Source organism: Hyperolius riggenbachi, chromosome 2 (genome assembly GCF_040937935.1).
Source record: "Hyperolius riggenbachi isolate aHypRig1 chromosome 2, aHypRig1.pri, whole genome shotgun sequence".
Classification (NCBI taxonomy): Eukaryota; Metazoa; Chordata; class Amphibia; order Anura; family Hyperoliidae; genus Hyperolius; species Hyperolius riggenbachi.
The window spans coordinates 194,864,061-194,884,442 of NC_090647.1; the positions used below are offsets into that span (position 1 = coordinate 194,864,061).

The window sequence follows — 20,382 nt, forward strand, 5'->3', positions numbered from 1 at the left end:
CTATAGGCACAGAGGTCCTAGCACCTTAAGGTGGCCACTAATGATACAATTTGCTGAACGATCGATTACAAACGATTATTTATATGAATGATCGTAAATTATCGTTTGGGACCACTAATGGACAAAAAGATTAATTAAAGCAATCCGAATTTCGGTTCAATCTCAACGATCTGATCGCATTGGTTGGGAGATTTTTGTCCATTAGTGGTCCCAAACTATCATTTACGATCGTTCATATAAAGAATGGTTTGTAATTGATTGTTCAGCAAATTGTATCATTAGTGGCCTTCACCCTCCATGAACCAACAAACCCCTGCCGAACTGCACTGCAATTGTGCTGGCTGTCCCAGCTATCACTTCTCCAGTACTTCCCTTGATCTTCATAGGTAGATATAGGTGCACCTTAGTATTAGGTAGCTAGAGGAGCCTCAGTATTAAGTAGCTAGAGGTGCCCCTGACTGAAGTAAGATCTCATCAGTGAAATGCCGAGAGCTGGGTGAGTAACCTTTTAATTTACTCTCACCAGGACTCTGCATAGTGAAGGAGGGAGGCACTCAGGAAGAGGAGTTAGCCGCCTTCCCATCATCAGGAGCAGTGGTTCTCAACCTTTTTACCCTGGAGGAACCCTGAAAATCATTTTTTGGATCTCAAGGAACCCCTGTAAATAATTTCTGGATCTCAAAGAACCCTTGAATTTATTTTGCAGGAGGCAAGGTCTTTAAACGTAGGTTTAGCTGTTTATTTTACTACCCCCTATTACAGAGTCTTCTTATTCTAGTGCTTTTTATTAATGTTCTTCTTTATACAATATTCCCTATTATAATGTGCTGTATCACACTTCCCCCATCATCACAATGGGGGAAAATGCCAAGGAGCCCATGCAGAGAACTCCAGGAACCCTGGGGCTCCAGGGAACGCTGGTTGAGAAAGACTGATCAGGAGCCTGTAGGCACGTGCATACAGTGCCTTATGGTAAATCCGTCCCTGTACAGTGCCATGGAATAAGTTGGTGCTTTATAAATAAATAATAAATATATTGTAAAATGGCAGTGTTACAAGCATATAGAATCAAAGAAAAGGAATTCTGTTTGGCAGTAAAACTGTAAATGTATTATTTTCTCTCTCAATAAAAGTGGAATTTCCCTTTAAAGGGAAGGTTCAGGGAGGGTGGGGAAAAAATAAAAATCAATTTCCACTTACCTGGGGCTTCCTCCAGCCCGTGGCAGGCAGGAGGTGCCCTCGCCGCCGCTCCGCAGGCTCCCGGTGGTCTCCGGTGGCCGACCCGACCTGGCCAGGCCAGCTGCCAGGTCGGGCTCTTCTGCGCTCCAAGTCCTTGTACTTCTGCGTCCCACGCCGGTGCTCTGACGTCATCGGACGTCCGCCGGGCTGTACTGCGCATGCGCAGTAGTTCTGCGCATGCGCAGTACAGCCCGGCGGACGTCCGATGATGTCAGAGCGCCGGCGTGGGACGCAGAAGTACAAGGACTTGGAGCGCAGAAGAGCCCGACCTGGCAGCCGGCCTGGCCAGGTCGGGTCGGCCACCGGGAGCCTGCGGAGCGGCGGCGAGGGCACCTCCTGCCTGCCACGGGCTGGAGGAAGCCCCAGGTAAGTGGAAATTGATTTTTATTTTTTCCCCACCCTCCCTGAACCTTCCCTTTAAGGATTCTTAGTATGCTCTCCTAAGTCTATATTGAGACTCCAATTTTTCGCAGTAGAAGCAAGAATATTTTTCAATTCATTTATTCAATTATTACAAAAAAAAAAAAATGGGGTGTGTGGAGTTAATGAGTTAATTTATAATGTAAAACTATGTATTTATATATGAAAAATGCTTTTGGATGTAGTTTTACTATTTGGCCCCAAGATGGCCACAGTCATTTTTTGGTGAATGCGTCCTGTAAGCGTAGGAAGTACACTTACAGGAAGTGTAATGAGGCTGGGAAACTTTTTCTCACAATGATCGAGCAGCTTTTTACAGAAGCATGCTGATCATTGCTGCAGGGAGTTAGATCAACGAGCGGGAACAGCTTTCCCGTTCATTGATCTCCGGGCGAGCGTCCGGCGGCGCGCACGAGCGAGCAGGAGCGCGGTCAGCGGCGGTACATATATCTGCACCCCGGGTGTTGAAGTGAAGTTAAAAGGAGCGTAGATATACAGTACCGTGGTGGCAAAGTGGTTAAGCTAGCCATACACTTATAGATTTCCACCCTATGTTCCAAAACGATTGATTCCTTACCGAAAAGAATCAATTCAGATGGATCCTTAACACACGCTGCACATCAATTTCCAATAGAATCCAGCAGGGAATGTATTGAAATTCGATCAAACTGCACAGTTGCACTGTTAAAAGCAATGCAAAGCTATAGGCCATCGTTCTGCCAATGCTCTTGCCCCACCCCGATTGTTTTAAATTTTCCATGCTGTCCGATCAACACTTTCAATCAATTTTTAGTCAAAATCGATCAAAAAACAATCGATCTGACATTTGGGGAATCAATTCCCAGCAGATGAATTGAATCTGTGGGGAATCGATTACCAGCAAATTAACTGAACCAGCAAGGAATCGAATGACAAAACTGATGAGTGTATGTTACCTTAAAGTGCAAAAAGGTATTTACAGGACCTAATAAACAAAGCAGAAAACAGCCCAGACAATCTATTTGGCAAATGTGAGCTGTAGGTTAATCTCCGCCCGCTGCAGTATGGACAATTCACCTTATCTATCAACTAACCTGGTATACCTTACCATGTCACTATTGACAACAATCAAATGGATCTTTTAGTAGCAGCACATTTTCTTGTCAAGAACACAGCTTAAAGTACCCCTGAAGCCCATGGTGAGCTACGTTACCTCCTCCTTAGTGTCCAGATACTGCTTGTTGTTTTCAAGGTCCCTCCCATTCCCAGACCTCTAAGTATTCAACTGGATCCCTCCATCTAGTACAGGGGAGTCAAACTCAAATACAAGGTGGGCCGAAATTGAGCTCTGGGACCAAGTTGTGGGCCAACTGCAATGTCTAGTGGCCACCTCACTCCCTTATAAAGTTCCCTTGTGTGTAATAGCCCCCTCCATCCCCTATACAGTTCCCTGGTGTTTATCGCCCCCCTTCCCTCCCCATAAAGTTCATTGGTGTTTAGTGGTCCTTTCTCCCTCCCCTATACAATTTCCTGAAGTTTACTGGTCCTCCTTCCCTCCCTCCCCTACACAGTTTCCTGGTGTCTAGTGGCCTCACCTTCCCTATGCAGTTCCCTGGTGTCTAGTGCCCCCCTCCTTCACCTATACAGTTCTCTCGTATCTAGTGTTTTCCCCCTCCCCATATGGCTTCCCTGGCGATATAGGGCATACCCTCCAATATAGGGCTGAGCTCTCGGATTCCGAATTTTGAGTTTGCCATTAGAATTTGGCAGTTCTGAGTAAGCGCTCGAAATCCGAAAATTCGGCAATTCTGAGTACCGAATTCGCTTTTACATTGAAGTCAATAGTGTTAAAATCCGTGGAGAATTGTGAAGCCGCTGTACGTGCTATCAACACTAAATTTGGCATGTAGGTTAAGCAGATGAGTAGGAATATGGTAAAAAAAAATAGTGAAAAGACCGTATAGTTTTTGAACAAATCGATTTTAAAGTTTTATAGGAGAAATGGTTTTTAAACTGTGTAAAATGAAACTTGCTGCAGTACCAGGCCCTGCATTCCGAGTTCTGTATACATATTGTATACATTTCATGAAAACAGACAGCGTGGGGTCCCCCCCCTCTTGAGCCTCCTTAACCCCTTGTCCCCCCATGCAGGCTGGGATAGCCAGAATGCGGAATCCTGGCCACGTGGGGGCTTCACACCCTGAGCTATACCAGCCCGCATGGTCCATAGTATGGGGGGCTCTGGAGGAGAGGGGCGACCAAGCATTCCCCTCTCCCCCAGAGCCCTTGTCCAATCCAGATACAAGGGGCTCTTCCCCACCTCCGGTGCCCCAGGAGGAGGTGAGGGCCACCGACAGAGCAGGAGGTGCCCTGGTCCCCTGGACCAACCCATTCATGTGAAATAACGTTCATTCTGACACTTTGAGGTGGCCTCTGGGGAACGGGGATTCCCCAGCAGCCATTTTGTTTGTGGCACTGTTTGCCGAAAATTCTTGTTTCAGAAAGCAATTTTCGTGTTTCTAGCTTATGCAATACAGATTGCAGAGGCTGTCTACAGCCATTCAGCACGGGAGTGCGGCAGGATCGGTGGGTGCCCGGGGCCTCCTAAGAGAATACTGGCGTGGGATTATCGCAAGTTAAGTATTCCTGGTTAATCTAGAACAATAAAGGACTTTTCATTGTCATGTTTTGTTTCTTTTTTTAACTCTCTGCTGAAATGGGTAAGGGGTACTGTGTACCCCTATACTAATTTCTCCTGGGGAGGGGGCGGCCTCCAGGGATCCACTTGTTAAAGGGGACCCCCGGATGGCACCATGACCCCCCCCCCAGGACGTTGGCGGCCCCCACCTCCTCTTGGGTCACTGGAGGTGGGGGAAGAGCCCCTTGTCCATGGATTGGACAAGGGCTCTGGGGGAGAGGGTAAGGCTTGGTCGCCCCTCTCCTCCAGGGCCCCCCCCCATATCATGGACCATGCGGGCTGGTATAGCTCAGGGTGCGAGGCCCGAGTCGGTCGGGGCTCCGCATTCTGGCTATCCCAGCCTGCATGGGGGACAAGGGGTTAAGGAGGTTCAAGAGGGGGGACCCCACGCTATCTGTTTTCATGAAATGTATACACTATGTATACAGAACTCGGAATGCAGGGCCTGGTACTGCAGCAAGTGTCATTTTACACAGCTTAAAAAACATTTTTCCTAAGAAACTTTAAAATCGATTTGTTCAAAAACTATACGGTGTTCTCACACAATTTTTTTTTACCATGTTCCTACTCATCTGCTTAACATACATGCCAAATTTGGTGATGATAGCCTGTAAGGGGGCTTCACAATTGATAGCTGAAGTTGGCACCATTCAATTCAATAGAAATGCACTCGGAACACGAAAATTCGGAACACGAAATTCGGTTTTCGCCTGCGGTATACCAAATTTCGGCAAAATTGGAATTCAGCTGTTCCCATCAGCCCTAGTGGTCTAGAGGGGACCAAACATAATGCAAAGTGGGGAAACCACCTGAAGGCCGAATCCGATGGCTGAGGGTCAGATTTGGCCCACGGGAGAGAGTTTGAAACGTATGCGCAGTTCAGATTCACTTTGTGCCGCGCGGATGAACTTCAGTTAGGCTGGGGTGATGAGAGGACCGGGCACGGAAGGACAACGAGCAGCATCTGGTGACTGAGGAGGAGGTAATCTAGCCCACCATGTGCTTCATTCAGTAATTTTTCTCCCCGATTCAGGGATATCCCTTTCGGTTACCTAATTTAAAGGTGAACAAAATAGAGTGATTTAAGAGCAAAACGTTGTACAAAGATTCAAAACTGTTGATCAAGGATTTAATAGAGATCAACAGGTTTGTGTTTGTATGATTTTGCCAGAATTTAATTAGTATCTTTCTCTCCCCTGAAATATTATATATGCTCTGTTTAACTACCTTATCTGAGAGAACTCTGAATTCCCCATACTTTTAGGCTAGGTCACACTGTCCAAGGTACAGTATGCGAGAAATACCTTGACGTTTATTTGTTGCAAATAACTTTACAACATTTTGGTGATTAGCAAACATGTTCCGTGTACCTTTTTGATGTTCATGTATGATGTTCAGTAGAATTTAATACGTATTAAAGACATTGATTTATATTACAGTAGAATCTCATAGTAAACTCTGATATAGTAAACTCAGCCCTAAGGTCCCAGCAAATGCATCTGTATAAATATACAATACATTACCAATTCGGATCTAGTAAACTTCTGGTATAGTAAACTGCTTTTTCTGGTCCCTTGGAGTTTACTATTAAGGGATTCTACTGTAGCAAAAAAAAAAAAAAAAAAGTAAAAACTTTGTGTCTCCTAAGGTTTAAATGTATACAAGTTTTTTCCTAGTCTTTGAATCTATCTTTTACAGTTCGCCAGTAAATGGTATCATCCCCATACAAAGCCTACCATCTTTATCGATTGCCAACACGATCCATTACCCTACTTCTTCAAATAATACTGTGATTTTTCAAAGAAATTCAGAAAATTCAGTGTACTGTTAGAAGTAGAATATGGTTAAGTCAAGGCAAGGCAATTCTGTAGGTATTTCATTGTTCATAAAGGTTTTTAGTGTATACTCATGAAAGCAGAGAATTATAAATATAGTAAAGACATCATCAACACATACACTTATCAAAGAAGCAAAAGCATGCGTCGAGTCAGATTCATCGCTTATGAAGTTATAAGCACGCAATAAAGCAGATCCCGCATTTCCATCTGTTTCTCCATTGGCTTCAGAATCAATAACAAAAACAAATCCAAACCTAAAAATTGAAGAAAGAAATAATGTACATAAGTAATACTATATGAATTACACTATACACAATGCACAAACCAAATAAAAGCTAGTGGTACCTGTGCACAATGGATTTAGAATTAAACAATAAAATACCATGACAAAGTATTATTCTACAGCGAATTTTTGTTTTACTTTTTATGGTTTTGTTAAAACTTCCCCCCCCCCAAAAAAAAAAATTATCAGAGTTTATGCAGGACTATGCAAATGTAGTGCTCAAATGTATGCAGTGTGAAAACAGACCAATTGCATGTAATCAAGGTGAGATTCAATTTGTCCATTTTCAAGCTGCATAAATCTGCATTCAAAATGTGCTTAATCCTGCATTAACTCAGAATTATTTTCATGTCATTGACCATCCCTAGTGGCAAGCTACAATCTAGTCAGTTTTAGATTGTTATTTCCCCTTGAATTCTGAGTAATTATACTATGTAATCAAAGCAGCAGTAGCAGCCACACCAACAGAATGTAAGACAAACACTTGTACTTTTCTGCTTCTGGTCATGTGATCAAAATGACTGAGCTTTTTGATGGTTTTTAGATCTATGGCTCAAGACAGGTGTAAACACAGTTCATCTGTCATTACCACAGCTGCCTTTAAAGAGACACTGAAGCGAAAAAAAATATATGATATAATGAATTGGTTGTGTACTATGAATAATTACTAGAAGATTAGCAGCAAAGAAAATATTCTCATACTTTTATTTTCAGGTATATAGTGTTTTTTCTAACATTGCATTATTCTATAATATGTGCAGATTACACAACACTCAGCATTCAAAATGATTCTTTCAGAGCAGTCTGTGAAGTAATGACATCTCCTCTGGCAGAGGAAAAGTAAATAGTTGAGATAATAAAAGTTGAGATAATAAAAGTCAGATAACAGCCCTCTCCACGACTAACTTAGTCGGAGAGCTTAATGGCTTGTTTGCATAGAGATAACAACTGGAGTTTCTCAACTCTTCCTGCACTGGAAACAATTACACTGATGTATCTGATCTTAATGTTTTATTTCTTAGCTGTACTACACATACAAATCCTAATATCATAATTTTTTTTTCGCTTCAGTGTCTCTTTAAGCTGTAATATTGCTAGCCATAAATCTAAATAGGACTCAAAATATAGAGGCAAAATCTCTTTTTGTTTTCCCTTCGACTAAGGGCTCATTTCCATTGACGTGCAGAGCCCCATAGCTCTGCACTGTGCGTCGGTCCCGGCAGGAGGTTGGGGGGTCTTGCTTTTCCATTCATTACTGAATGGGATGGCGGGTTGAAGTGCCCCGAAATGCAGAAAACCATGAACGGCAATTCAGTGATGAATTGCAGTGCATGAATGGAAACATCAGACAATGCACTGTCTGCTGTCCCTGCGATCGCGTTTCCATAAGCGCACATGAAAGCGCGCTGTATGGAAACGAGCCCTAAGTAAACATTATTTTCTGAAATTAAAATGTTCAAGGTCAAATCTAAATAGAGCACAGAGTAATTCACCTATTATATCTTAATACAATTATTCAAATTGCGTACAAAAATTCACTGATATTTAAAAGATCCCCCCCCCCCCATGAAACCACTATGGCTAACCAAATAGGGCACCTGTACCTTGTATAGATTATAACCACAGTCCTGGAGTGCACTCCTTGTAAATACTTGCTCTGAGAAATAGTTATCTTCGGGCCCATTTAGTAGTCCTTCAGCCTACAACCTGAGTGCGTTGTAGTTGCACACCTCTGCGCATTACAGCCACTATAGTGTCAAACCTCTCACTGCTCCGCGTGACTGCCACATGAACCGGTGACGCTGATCAAGTGGGCAGTGTTCCTGTCCTCCTCGTGCGCCGCCACTCCCTCCCGCTGTGTGTGCGCATGCTGCCGCGCGTGATTTCAAACAGCGGTCCCCGTCTCTAAACGCCTGCAAAGGGGCATCCAAAATCTTCGTTCCCTGGAGGACATCCGTGGTTCCAATTGGGTCACATGAGTTAGCCGAAAGGCTTGGTGCTGTTTACGGCAGTCAAGCAGAGTTTTACACTATAGTGGCTGTAATGCGTATGTTTATATAGAGACGTGCAACTACAGAGCACACAGGTTGTAGGCTGAAGATACTTTTCCTACTCTATCAAGCGGTCACTTTAGCTGTGGACTACTAAATGGGCCCGAAGATAACTATTTCTCAGAGCAAGTCTTTACAAGGAGTGCACTTCAGGACTGTGGTTATAAACTATACATGTTACAGGTGCCCTATTTGGTTAGCCATAGTGGTTTTATGGGGGAATCTTTTAAATGTCAGTGAATTTTTGTACACAATTTGGATAATAAATGGTATTAAGATATAATAGGTGAATTGCTCTGTGCTCTATTTAGATTTGACCTTGAACATTTTAATTTCAGAAAATAATATTTACTTAGGGCTCGTTTCTATATAGCGCACTTTCATGTGCGCTTATGGAAACGCGATCGCAGGGACAGCAGACAGTGCATTGTCTGATGTTTCCATTCATGCGCTGTGATACGATTTAGGGTGAGACGGGCTATAATTACTAATGGTGATATCCTGTATAATGGTTCTGTAGTAGCAAATCTAAATAGAATTTATAAAAATCACATTGTATAGGGTACTAGCAGCATGTGACCATACCTCATACAACATTCTCAGTTAACCCTCTGTACATATCCATTACTTTAAAGTTTATTTATGCAAATATAAATTCTGTTCCTTCGAAAAAATGGGGCTGCATCATACATTTGTGCATAAATACTGCTGGCTGTACCGCTTCTCACTCGGGCATTATACTAATAAACCACATCTCTCAGAGACTCAACAATGGTTTAGAGAGTAAGGCAAGAGACCACAAGGTTCTCCAAAGTTAAGCCTTAGAAGAGTTATGGTTGGTGAATGGCACTGCACAGCCCACCGTGGCTCAGATTTTTCTATCTAGTCTCCTCCTGTCTCTAGTCTCCCTATGTCTTCCACCAGCCCAGAAATAATCATCAGTCTTCACCTTCTCCTTACCCATCCAGCACCCTCAGCCAAACTTTTTTCCTCCCCCAAAGTCAGATGAACCCAGTTCTTGCACAGGGAAGGAGGGGCTATGCTCACCATTTAGGGGCCATGATTGTAAATGAAAATGCAGGTGCTGAGGGGAGTGGTCAATTTACATTCAAACAATTATTAACCCTTGTCAGGAACCGGCCCGCGGCACGCCCTCGTATACGGTTCCCGACTGCGGGTTTGACCAGGAAGCAGCCTTATTCGAGCTAAAACAAGGCTGGGACCCCTCAGAACACCTCTCACTGCCACCACTAGCGGTTCGTTAGACACTTCCACTCTGCTGTCGAGTCCTCAGCGCGCAATCCGCGTTTTCGTATTCGGGTCAGCTTTGCGCTTAGGCCGAATACGGGAACGCCACGCACCCACACACACACTTGCAATCTTACACGGTAGTGAAGCAAAACCACTAACAGTCGTTCCCGAACGATACGGTTAGCTAATCGCACTGTTTAACTCTCTAGTAAGGCCACATCTGGAATATGGAATTCAGTTCTGGGCACCACATTACAAGAAAGATATTGCAGTTTTAGAGCAGGTGCAGAGACGAGCAACAAAATTGATACGTGGGATGGAAGGTCTCACTTATCAAGAAAGGTTAGATAAACTGGGTTTATTTAGTCTAGAGAAAAGACGCCTCAGAGGGGATCTAATTAACATGTATAAATACATCAGAGGGCCATATAATAGCTTGGCGGATGAGCTTTTTGTCCCTAGGCCTTCTCAAAGGACTAGAGGACATGATCTGCGCATGGAGGAAACATTTTTTAGCCATTTATTTAGGAAAGGGTTCTTTACAGTAAGAGTGATTAAGATGTGGAATGCATTACCACAGGAAGTAGTTATGGCAAACTCTATACCTGCATTTAAAGGGGGCTTAGATGCTTTCCTTGCGTTGAAAGACATCCATGGCTACAATTACTAGGTAATGCCTAATGATGTTGATCCAGGGATTTTATCTGATTGCCATCTGGAGTCAAGAAGGAATTTTTCACTTTAGGGGCTAATTGGACCATGCCTTGTAAGGTTTTTTTTGCCTTCCTCTGGATCAACAGGGATATGTGAGGGAGCAGGCTGGTGTTGTACTTTATACTGGTTGAACTCGATGGACGTATGTCTTTTTTCAACCAAAATAACTATGTAACTATGTATGTTGGGTCAGCTGCGCGCTTTAGGCCAACGTATGACAAACGCCCCCACACACAATGCAATTACAATTCCATATGGTAGTGTTGCTCAAGCATACAATTAGGCATGGATTTATACACAGTTGCACTTCAATCTCTTCTAGGCTATGAGTGTTAGTTTAGTACAGCAGAAGTCAAGCTTATTAAATAATAATTTAATATTTCAGGGAAAAAAGTGGAACAATGTAGAACAGGATATATACAAAAGATTACAAAAAACAAAGTAAAAAGTTACAAAGATAAAAGTTACAAAAATACACACACGGATATTTGCATAAAAATAAACGGGGGAAAAAAAGAACGTTACCAGCTTAGGTTAGAACGTTGTTTGACGGGAGGACGCCGTTTTCGACCAGGAGTCGCGATCATCCCTAGCTAAAGCGCTACCTGCAAGAGAAGATCCTTTCTAGGCTTCTGGCTCTGCTTTTTATACTGTGAGATACGCCTGGAGGCTGCAACTTTCTTGGGGAGGGGAGGAACTAGTTTTTAATTAAATCTCAGACATAATTCAATTTCCAGGTAAAAGTCTATACATCAAAAGATTGCGAAGTGAGGTTTTTCAACTCCAGTTGAAAACTTGATTAAGGCTTCCTCCCATTATTTCCTAGCATCAAAAGCTTTCCTGTCTCAGTTTTTAAAGTCTGCAGAGATTTCAAACCCCCTTCCAATAGATGTAATTTACAGGGTATAGTTTGCACCTCCACCAATAATTCAATTTCCACAGGTAAAAAATGGTATCAAAAGGACTTCACCCCTTTCCAGTAGGCTGTCATGTACATTTCAAACATTCCTGTGTTTAGACACTGGAAATGTGTCTCCAGACTCTGGTAGTCTTGCTTTGTGTATTGAGACAATGGGCCGTCTCCTGAGTTCAAACAGCCAGGCAGATAATCCCATTAGCAGGGAACCACTCTCAGAGGAACTGCATACAGAAACTCAAAGTACTTCATATGGTCAAGCCAATCACCCATTTCCTTGCCCCATGCAACTCAAGGCAACAGCTCCCTTCTAGCAGACCTACACGGAACACAGGCAGAAAAATGAAAGAATATGTTCCTGTATTCCTAACATCATCAGCACCCCAATATATCCCCACAACCCTCTGCACTCATGACACTCACATCAAGCTGGAACACCAGAAGCATTTGGTGGCTGCCATATTTATTTCCTTTTATACAATGTGCCTGGTAGTATCGCTGATCTCTTCGACTGCAGTAGTGTCTAAGTCACACACCTAACTGGGTCAGACTTGGGTCAGAAACACCTGATATAAATGCTTTTTCTGGGTCTATGACTAAAAGTATTGGGCTGGGAGCAAACTAGACTGTTCAGAAAAGCATTCGCTTTCTGCATTGTGCTTTTTACATTTTTGGTGTGTTTATTTGCCCTCTTTCAATCGAGTAAAATGCAACATTTTTTCAGAAATCTTCACTGTAGTACATTAGGGCCCAGATTAAGTTTTGAAAAGGTTTACAAGTGAAAGGTTTTTCTCTTACATAGTTGCTATAATAGAGAACAATAATATAAACAAAACAAAACAAAAAACAGTAGAGTGTTAGCCATCAGTAAAAGCAAGAATTTTTAAGTCAGGATGATACCATTTATTGGCTAACTTAGAAAACAAGGAGTACGTTTCCGACTAATAAGCCTCCTCCAGAATCGATTCTAGCACACAGGAACAGAGTTCGAAGAAGGCTCATTAGCCAAAAGCTTACTCGTTTTCTTCTAAGTTAGCCAATAAATGGTATCCTGATACAAAAAATCTTGAAAAAAAAAAATCAGATTTGTAGGATCACTTATGTTCTCCTGCTCAGTGCTCAAGGCACCTTAGAAAATCATTACACAGCTTGTGCAAAATAATACTTTAGTATGCATAATACTCATTTATACTTTATTTTTTGCAGCCAGATTAGGATATCAATAATTCAGCTGTAAACATGACTGTTCTCTTCCTGCCAGTTACAAGAGAATACCTGAGAGGCACATTGTGGCGGTAAAACAATTCGGCAAGCTTTACATAATCAGCTGCATAATCTTGACCAGGATCGACAAAAATTACCTATAAAAAAGGAACAGTTTAGTTAATATCCATAAACATCGATTCCCTCTCCTGAAAAACCACAGAATGAGGACAAACAATGATGCATTTCCATATCTTGAGGATGAGCTTAAGTGTGTGTAATTATAAACAACATGAATGAAATGATGGCTTTCAAAGATTACAGATGTGTTCTGTGCCAATTCATTAGTCACGCATTGGTAACTTTTTTCAGGATAAGCTATATAACTCCAGTTTGATTAATGAAGCTGTGCATAGGGGCAAGGTTAATTAAAGTATGGTTTGGACATGACCTGAAGCCAGGGTACAATAAGTGGACTGGAAGTAAACACTTGGGCTTATGGGATCTTCAACAAATCTATTTAACTGCATAGAGGAAACAACTTTAACGAAAGAGGAGATATTCATGCAAGAACAAAGCGTTAATTTTATTTCCAAAATAAAGTTAAGCTTACAGTAGTTTTATATTCATCTATGGACACATGGGTTCCTTATCTTTTAGTCACCCTCAATTTTACTCGTACAGTGGCAAACTAGAGGAATGAAACATTGGAAGAGATCACATAGCATCTCACAATTCATACTCCCTTTAACTTGGAAATTCAAATGTCTACATTAGTGTGGCCACTGCCTTAAAATTATTGACATTTAAAGGGAACCAGAGACGAAGCACCCTCATGTATTTTACCATATATAGAGAAAACACCTACCTTGCTTTCTGCTTCATTCTGCACTGCACAGCTTGCTTCTAATCAGCCCTGATAAAATCCCAACTGAGCATTCAGTCTGGCTTTGATCAGGAATATTTATAGCTCACTCTGTGTTCTCCCATGTCTTTTCAAGTCCAAGCCTGCCCCCTGCTGGCTCTGCTCAGGAATCATTATAGCTGAGTCATTATAGCAAAGCCAAACTGAATGCTCAGTCAGGGATTTTATCAGGTCTGGTATCAGGCTCCCTCCCAGCCAAGCCTCTGTCACTAGCTGTCACTAGCACTAGTGACAGAGGCTTGGCTGGGAGGAGGCCTGATACCAATTCATGTGGCAGGTCTGTGGATGAGTGTTTACTACCAATAGCATCCCCCAACTACTGCCGGGAGCATTTGTTATACTAGCAGACTGCTGGAAGCAGTTTTTTTTACTATCAGATGTGCCTGAAAGGCATACTACGCCTGAATTGCTGTACAGAGTATTTTTTTGAGGAATAAACCTTTTTATACGCTTTTACGGGATGTGGAGCCTATTTTTTCACTAACAGCCATAAGAAGACCGGGTGGAAAGAGTGCCAGCTAGGCTGCGAGTTGGCCAATACCTCGGATGCTGTTACCGACTCGGAAGGCCGCACCTGGTCTGGTGAGTCTATGCCTAAAGGGGGGAAACCCCATATACATATATTGTGAAAGTGCTCCTATCAAATGAGAAATATCTGAGCGCCTACCTATAAATGACCAGAAACAACATACAGACTAGCACAACGTTTCAGGCCTGTTGCCCTTTCTCAAAACGTTGTGCTAGTCTGTATGTTGTATCTCCGCATTTATGGAATAAAAAGGATTTGGATATAATCCGTTTTGGGGTCCAGTCTTATATGGGAACATTTGCAATGCTGCAGATCGACCAAGAGACAAATCTCTCTCTGATCGAATCTGATCAGAGAGAGCTCTGTAGCGTGCCCATACATCAGCAGACCAATTTCTGAAAGAATTCAGCATGAAGTCTCTCGGGAATCGGCCTTGTGATGCCGCATCTGCTGCCTCGTCACCTTATTTTGAAATAAATTTGCATGTCCCCAACCTCTAGCATCTCCTAACCTCTTGTGTGTCTCATTCAGGCTATTGTATGCATTACAGAACTCCACTTCTTGAGCAATATGAGCCCCTACGGTGTATGACCTGGGAATAGGACTGTGCAAGAAAAGCAAAAAAAAAAAAAGTAACAACCTTCCCCTTCATCCTCGCTAATAGCACCACCTCGGTGCTTGGAGAGGTGGGTGTAAATACCCCAGGCATGTGAAGGTAGGCCCGGAGGGGAGGGGGAATGTTGGGGGTGGGGGGGATCATGATGGAATCTGGAGGTGCCTCCTAATAATAAAGGGACTACCAGATGTCTGTCACCGCCCAGGTAAATATTGCATTTTTTTACCCCGGCATACATATATAAAAGTTTATATGCAGTAGAAGCCAATACCATTTTTATAATTAAAGATGCTTTATGCTGAGGCTCCCTGGTAGCGTAGCAGCAGAGTCTAGCGGTAGTGTGGCGGATGGCTTTGCAATAAACATTTTCTTAGAAAAGAAGGAAAAAATAAAGAAAAAATAAAAAAAAACTAAACAAAAGAAATTTAAAGTAGAAGAACAAAAAAAAAAAAAAAAAGGAAAGATTAAAATGTTGGGCATTTTGTACCTTCCAGCAATGTGCAGCTTGATAGGATGCAGGAACATCAGAAAAAACACCAAGAGGGAGTAAACTGAACAGGCGCACAACAGAGCGCACAGACTGAGATTCACTGAACAACCATTTGCAATGACGTGATATCCAGAAAAGCCTGCTACCATAAACAGTTGCATCTGTGCACAAGCAAACCATTTGCAATAGGCTGAATGATGTACAGCTGCACACACAGTGGTCAGCCACTGGAGTGCCAATGAGACTATGACACAGTACTGCACGTTTGGTGTGATATCGCCATTATCGCAACTGGACCAATAAATGGCATTGGGTATTGTTTACAGATGAAAGTTGCTTCTGCCCTTGGAGGAATGGCAGCCGTGGACTTGTGTGGTGCGACACCTGGGAACGCTACTTTCTAACCCGTATCACCTAGTATCTCACAAAGCCCCACACAGGGCATCATGGATTAAGGCAAATAGTTTGGTTGCACACAGGTGGAATCTTTGATGGTTTTATGCCGTTTTGGATGTCACTTGGCGTTGCAAATGGGTCTAAACAGCAGCTCTGTTCTTACTGCTTAAAAGTTCTCAACACTGGAAATGAGAATAGGTTTAGAATATAAATCAGCTATTACCCTATAGAGATGTTAAAGTTTCTATGAAACTCAAAAGGTTTAAGGCCCAGATCAGTATATCTGCACAAGCATCTGTGGACCAAAAAACACCTGTGCCAAGATGGTGACACTAAACTCAAATAGGCTGATATTAAAGATCCTGGTATTTTTACTCTGGCTCTTTCCAGAAGGTTAGAATGACTTTTACTTCTTCTACACTGCACTACTAACAAAACATTCCTGTGTATGTTGCATAAACTGATGCTATGATTAAAGCAGATGGCAAGTATTTTTTTTTTTTTTGAGAGCCTATTGTACATCATTAATCTTTGTCATATTTTCTTCCTAACAGCAGCAACTAATTGTATTTATTTTCTGGTTATCTCATTAGTGATTCAATAACTTTGTTCGCAGCAGATGCTTCAATTTTATATTTAAAATTTAGGATATTAAAAAAAGGAACTGAACTAAACAGAAAAATATGACATGATATTTGGCATAGAAAAGTTAGAAGTAGCTGCAGTCATATCGGTAGGGGATGATCATTTGTCTTGATAAAAAAAAAAAGTTAACAGATCACATTTGTTCAAAATGAAATGTTTATCGCTATCGCTTTTGGATATTTTATAGCACTAAAAGAGAATTCCTAATACTGCAACACCACATTGTAAAGCTATATGAATGATGAACCAACAACTTTATTCTACATAAAAAAAAAAGACATGAAAATCTTTTTAAAACATATATAAATCACAGTCACCATGAAAGCAATGCTATATAATATGTAGTATAAAATAGTCGGAAACAGACACCTTGAGTACACGATTAATCTGGGACCCTTGGATTTGACATTAGCGCTCACTAAGCAGATACCTAAAATGCGGGTACCAATATCTGTTTTCCCCAAATCCAGCTCCCCTCAGTGAAAGAAGGCTGAGAGGGGCGGGGAGTGGCGGTGATCAGAGGGGATTGACGAGAGTATAGGCAGAGCTACAGCACAAAGCTCTGCCACTACACGGAAGCACTCCCCGAAATTTTCCCCGGGGATTTGGGGGGTATAATTACATCATTCTGCCGCAGGAATGCTGCGTTTTAGCTAGGCTGATACTGCTTTCCATAAATGTCTAATAAAAAGAGGATTTTTAAAAGGCTTCAGACTCTCTTAACAGAGAGCAAAGCAAGGCAGCTTTCACGATGAAATATTCAGAGTTGCTGAGCAGTGCCCTGTGAAACACCTGAATAATCACAGGCATGGCTGTGTAATAATGTACAACAGCAGCTTGTTAATATATTTAATCTTTATAGAGATCATTTAAGGCCTTTTTTCTATCTTTGGCAAAGTGGAGATACATTTTAGCATTGCTTGAAAGATCATATTCAAAATTGACATTTAAGATCAGTCTAAAGTGCTTTAGAAAAGCTGATCAAGATGCAAAAAATAAATACAAGTTCATACAAGACTTTAGTCCATCATATAAATTGTATCTTATAATCCTGAAAAGATCACAGAGGCCAGTATTCCACTAAGAAATTATCATACATATTAGTTATTATAGAAGGAAGATGCCTGCTTATGCATTTTGATATTGCAAAAGACTATTTTTTACTATAAAACCATTACATGAATAATTTTGGAACTATTCAACCCACAAGCAAACATGCATTTCTTATATATTTTGATTTATTTTCACATATGTTGTGCATATCAAGAAAGTAATGGTACAGGTCAAGGCACAAAAATACAGTACCCAGGACTTCATTTAAATATACCTAAACACAATGGCCGTGATATACTAAAGACAATGGCCTCAATTCACTAAGATCATGCTAGAGATAATAAGGCAAGAGAAAACTTACCTCCACACGTGAGAGAGTTATCTTACCTCTTCATTCCTTAAGTTACCTCTCCTGTAGTTAATTTACCTCCTCTGTAGTTAATTTACCTCCTCTGTAGTTAATTTACCTCCTCTGTAGTTATTTTCACATGCAGCTAATTAACAGCCTGTCTTTAACTCTGGAGTTATTTTAAGGATTGGAGAGTTAATTTAAAGACAGAAGAGTTAACTTTAGGCTTGCCTGAGGTAAAATGTTTCCTGAATACTACATGCCTTATCACCATGGTAACAACTCTAGAAGAGTTATTAAAGACAGGAAATAAGTTTAGTGAATTGAGGCCAATGTGCAGTGAAGTTCCACCCCGTTTACATCAAACATCCAGTCAGGAGTCAGGAGAAGTTTAAAAACAGGAAAATTGGATACTCACCTTTCGGTAATTTTCCTTTCCCGGAACAGAAGATGACGGCATACTCCTGTGTTAGGCTCCACCCCCTGACCCCATAGGACCGTTTGCTAGTAAATTAAACACCCCCCCCCCTACCCGGCCATTTTTGTGAAAATCAGTCCTCGAACGGACAGGAGGGAGGGAATCGTATGCCATCTTATGTTCCAGGAAAGGACAATTACCGAAAGGTGAGTATTCAATTTTCCTGTTTCCTGGACAGAGATGGCGGATTACTGCTGGGACATAAAATATCACAAGAGGGAGGGAATGCAAAACAAAACAATTTATTTATCAACTGAAGACAAAACAGCTTTTCCAAACTCCAGAGTAGTGGGAGAAGCAGGATCAACATGATAATCCATTAAGAAAGTATGAGAAGAGGACCAGCTAGCTGCCCTACAAATGGTTTCAACTGATACTTTTGAGAAAGATGCCCATGAGGCAGCCATTCCTCTAGTTGAATGAGCATGGATTTCCTCCAGTACATTAAAACCTTTTATTCTGTAGCTCTGTTGAATCATCTTTACTAGCCAACTAGCAATGGTTCTTGATGTCACTGGATGTCCTTTTTTAGGACCCTGAATGTTAATAAAGAGACAATCTGAACTGGACTGTATTATCTAAGTAGGCTCTCACACTCCTCCCAACATCCAATGGGTAACACTCATGATCCACAGGGAAAGTTGGCAATGTTACTTCCTGATTTATATGAAAAAGAGGATGCTACTTTTGGATTATGCTGAAGTACTGGTCTGATCACTAGCCTATCCGGATAAAACTGGAGAAGGTTCTGAGAGCATTCCAGAGCCTGCAAGGCTGAAACTTTTTGCCGAAGCTATGGCCACAAGAAAGATTGTTTTTAGAGTTACAGTGGCTTGCAAAAGTATTCGGCCCCCTTGAAGTTTTCCACATTTTGTCACATTACTGCCACAAATGTGCATCAATTTTATTGGAATTCCACATGAAAGACCAATACAAAGTGGTGTACACGTGAGAAGTGGATCGAAAATCATACAGGATTCCAACCATTTTTATAAATAAATAACTGCAAAGTGGGGTGTGCATAATTATTCAGCCCCCTGAGTCAATACTTTGTAGAACCACCTTTTGCTGCACTTACAGCTGCCAGTCTTTTAGGGTATGTCTCTACCAGCTTTGCACATCTAGAGACTGAAATCCTTGCCCAATCTTCTTTGCAAAACAGCTCCAGCTCAGTCAGATTAGATGGACAGCGTTTGTGAACAGCAGTTTTCAGATCTTGCCACAGATTCTCGATTGGATTTAGATCTTGACTTTGACTGGGCCATTCTAACACATAGATCTGTTTTGTTTTAAACCATTCCATTGTTGTCCTGGCTTTATGTTTAGGGTCATTGTCCTGCTGGAAGGTGAACCTCCGTCCCAGTCTCAAGTCTTTTGCAGTCTCCAAGAGGTTTTCTTCCAAGTTTGCCCTGTATTTGGCTCCATCCATCTTCCCATCAACTCTGACCAGCTTTCCTGTCCCTGCTGAAGAGATGCACCCCCGAGCATGATGCTGTCACCACCATATTTGACAGTGAGGATGGTGTGTTCAGAGTGATGTGCAGTGTTCGTTTTCCGCCACACATAGCGTTTTGCATTTTGGCCAAAAAGTTCCATTTTGGTCTCATCTGCCCAGAGCACTTTCTTCCACATGGTTGCTGTGTCCCCCACATGGCTTGTGGCAAACTGCAAACAGGACTTCTTATGCTTTTCTGTTAACAATGGCTTTCTTCTTGCCACTCTTCCATAAAGGCCAACTTTGTACAGTGCATGACTAATAGTTGTCCTATGGACAGAGTCTCCCATCTGAGCTGTAGATCTCTGCAGCTCGTCCAGAGTCACCATGGGCCTCTTGACTGCATTTCTGATCAGTGCTCTCCTTGTTCGGCCTGTGAGTTTAGGTGGATGGCCTTGTCTTGGTAGGTTTACAGTTGTGCTATACTCCTATTTCTGAATGATCGCTTGAACAGTGCTCAGTGGGATGTTCAAGGCTTTGGAAATCTTTTTGTAACCTAAGCCTGCTTTAAATTTCTCAATAACTTTATCCCTGACCTGTCTGGAGTGTTCTTTGGACTTCATGGTGTTGTTGCTCCCAATATTCTCTTAGACTACCTCTGAGGCCCTTACAGAGCAGCTGTATTTGTACTGACATTAGATTACACACAGGTGCACTCTATTTAGTCATTAGCACTCATCAGGCAATGTCTATAGGCAACTGACTGCACTCAGATCAAAGGGGGCTGAATAATTATGCACACACCACTTTGCAGTTATTTATTTGTAAAAAAAAAAAATGTTTGGAATCAAGTATGATTTTCGTTCCACTTCTC

The 20,382-nt window shown here is 41.8% G+C and overlaps 1 protein-coding gene across 3 annotated transcripts in view; it reads right to left on the minus strand.

The window, feature by feature from the left end:
* UGGT2 (UDP-glucose glycoprotein glucosyltransferase 2) overlaps positions 1-20,382 on the minus strand; it is a 379,277-nt gene that overhangs the window by 205,414 nt on the left and 153,481 nt on the right. For all 3 annotated transcript variants that reach the window (XM_068267932.1, XM_068267930.1, XM_068267931.1), the window contains exons 14-15: positions 12,665-12,750; positions 6,293-6,428 (exon numbers count right to left, since the gene is read on the minus strand). In XM_068267932.1, the coding sequence (XP_068124033.1) occupies positions 6,293-6,428; positions 12,665-12,750 (222 nt within the window). The remainder of the gene's footprint in view (positions 1-6,292; positions 6,429-12,664; positions 12,751-20,382) is intronic.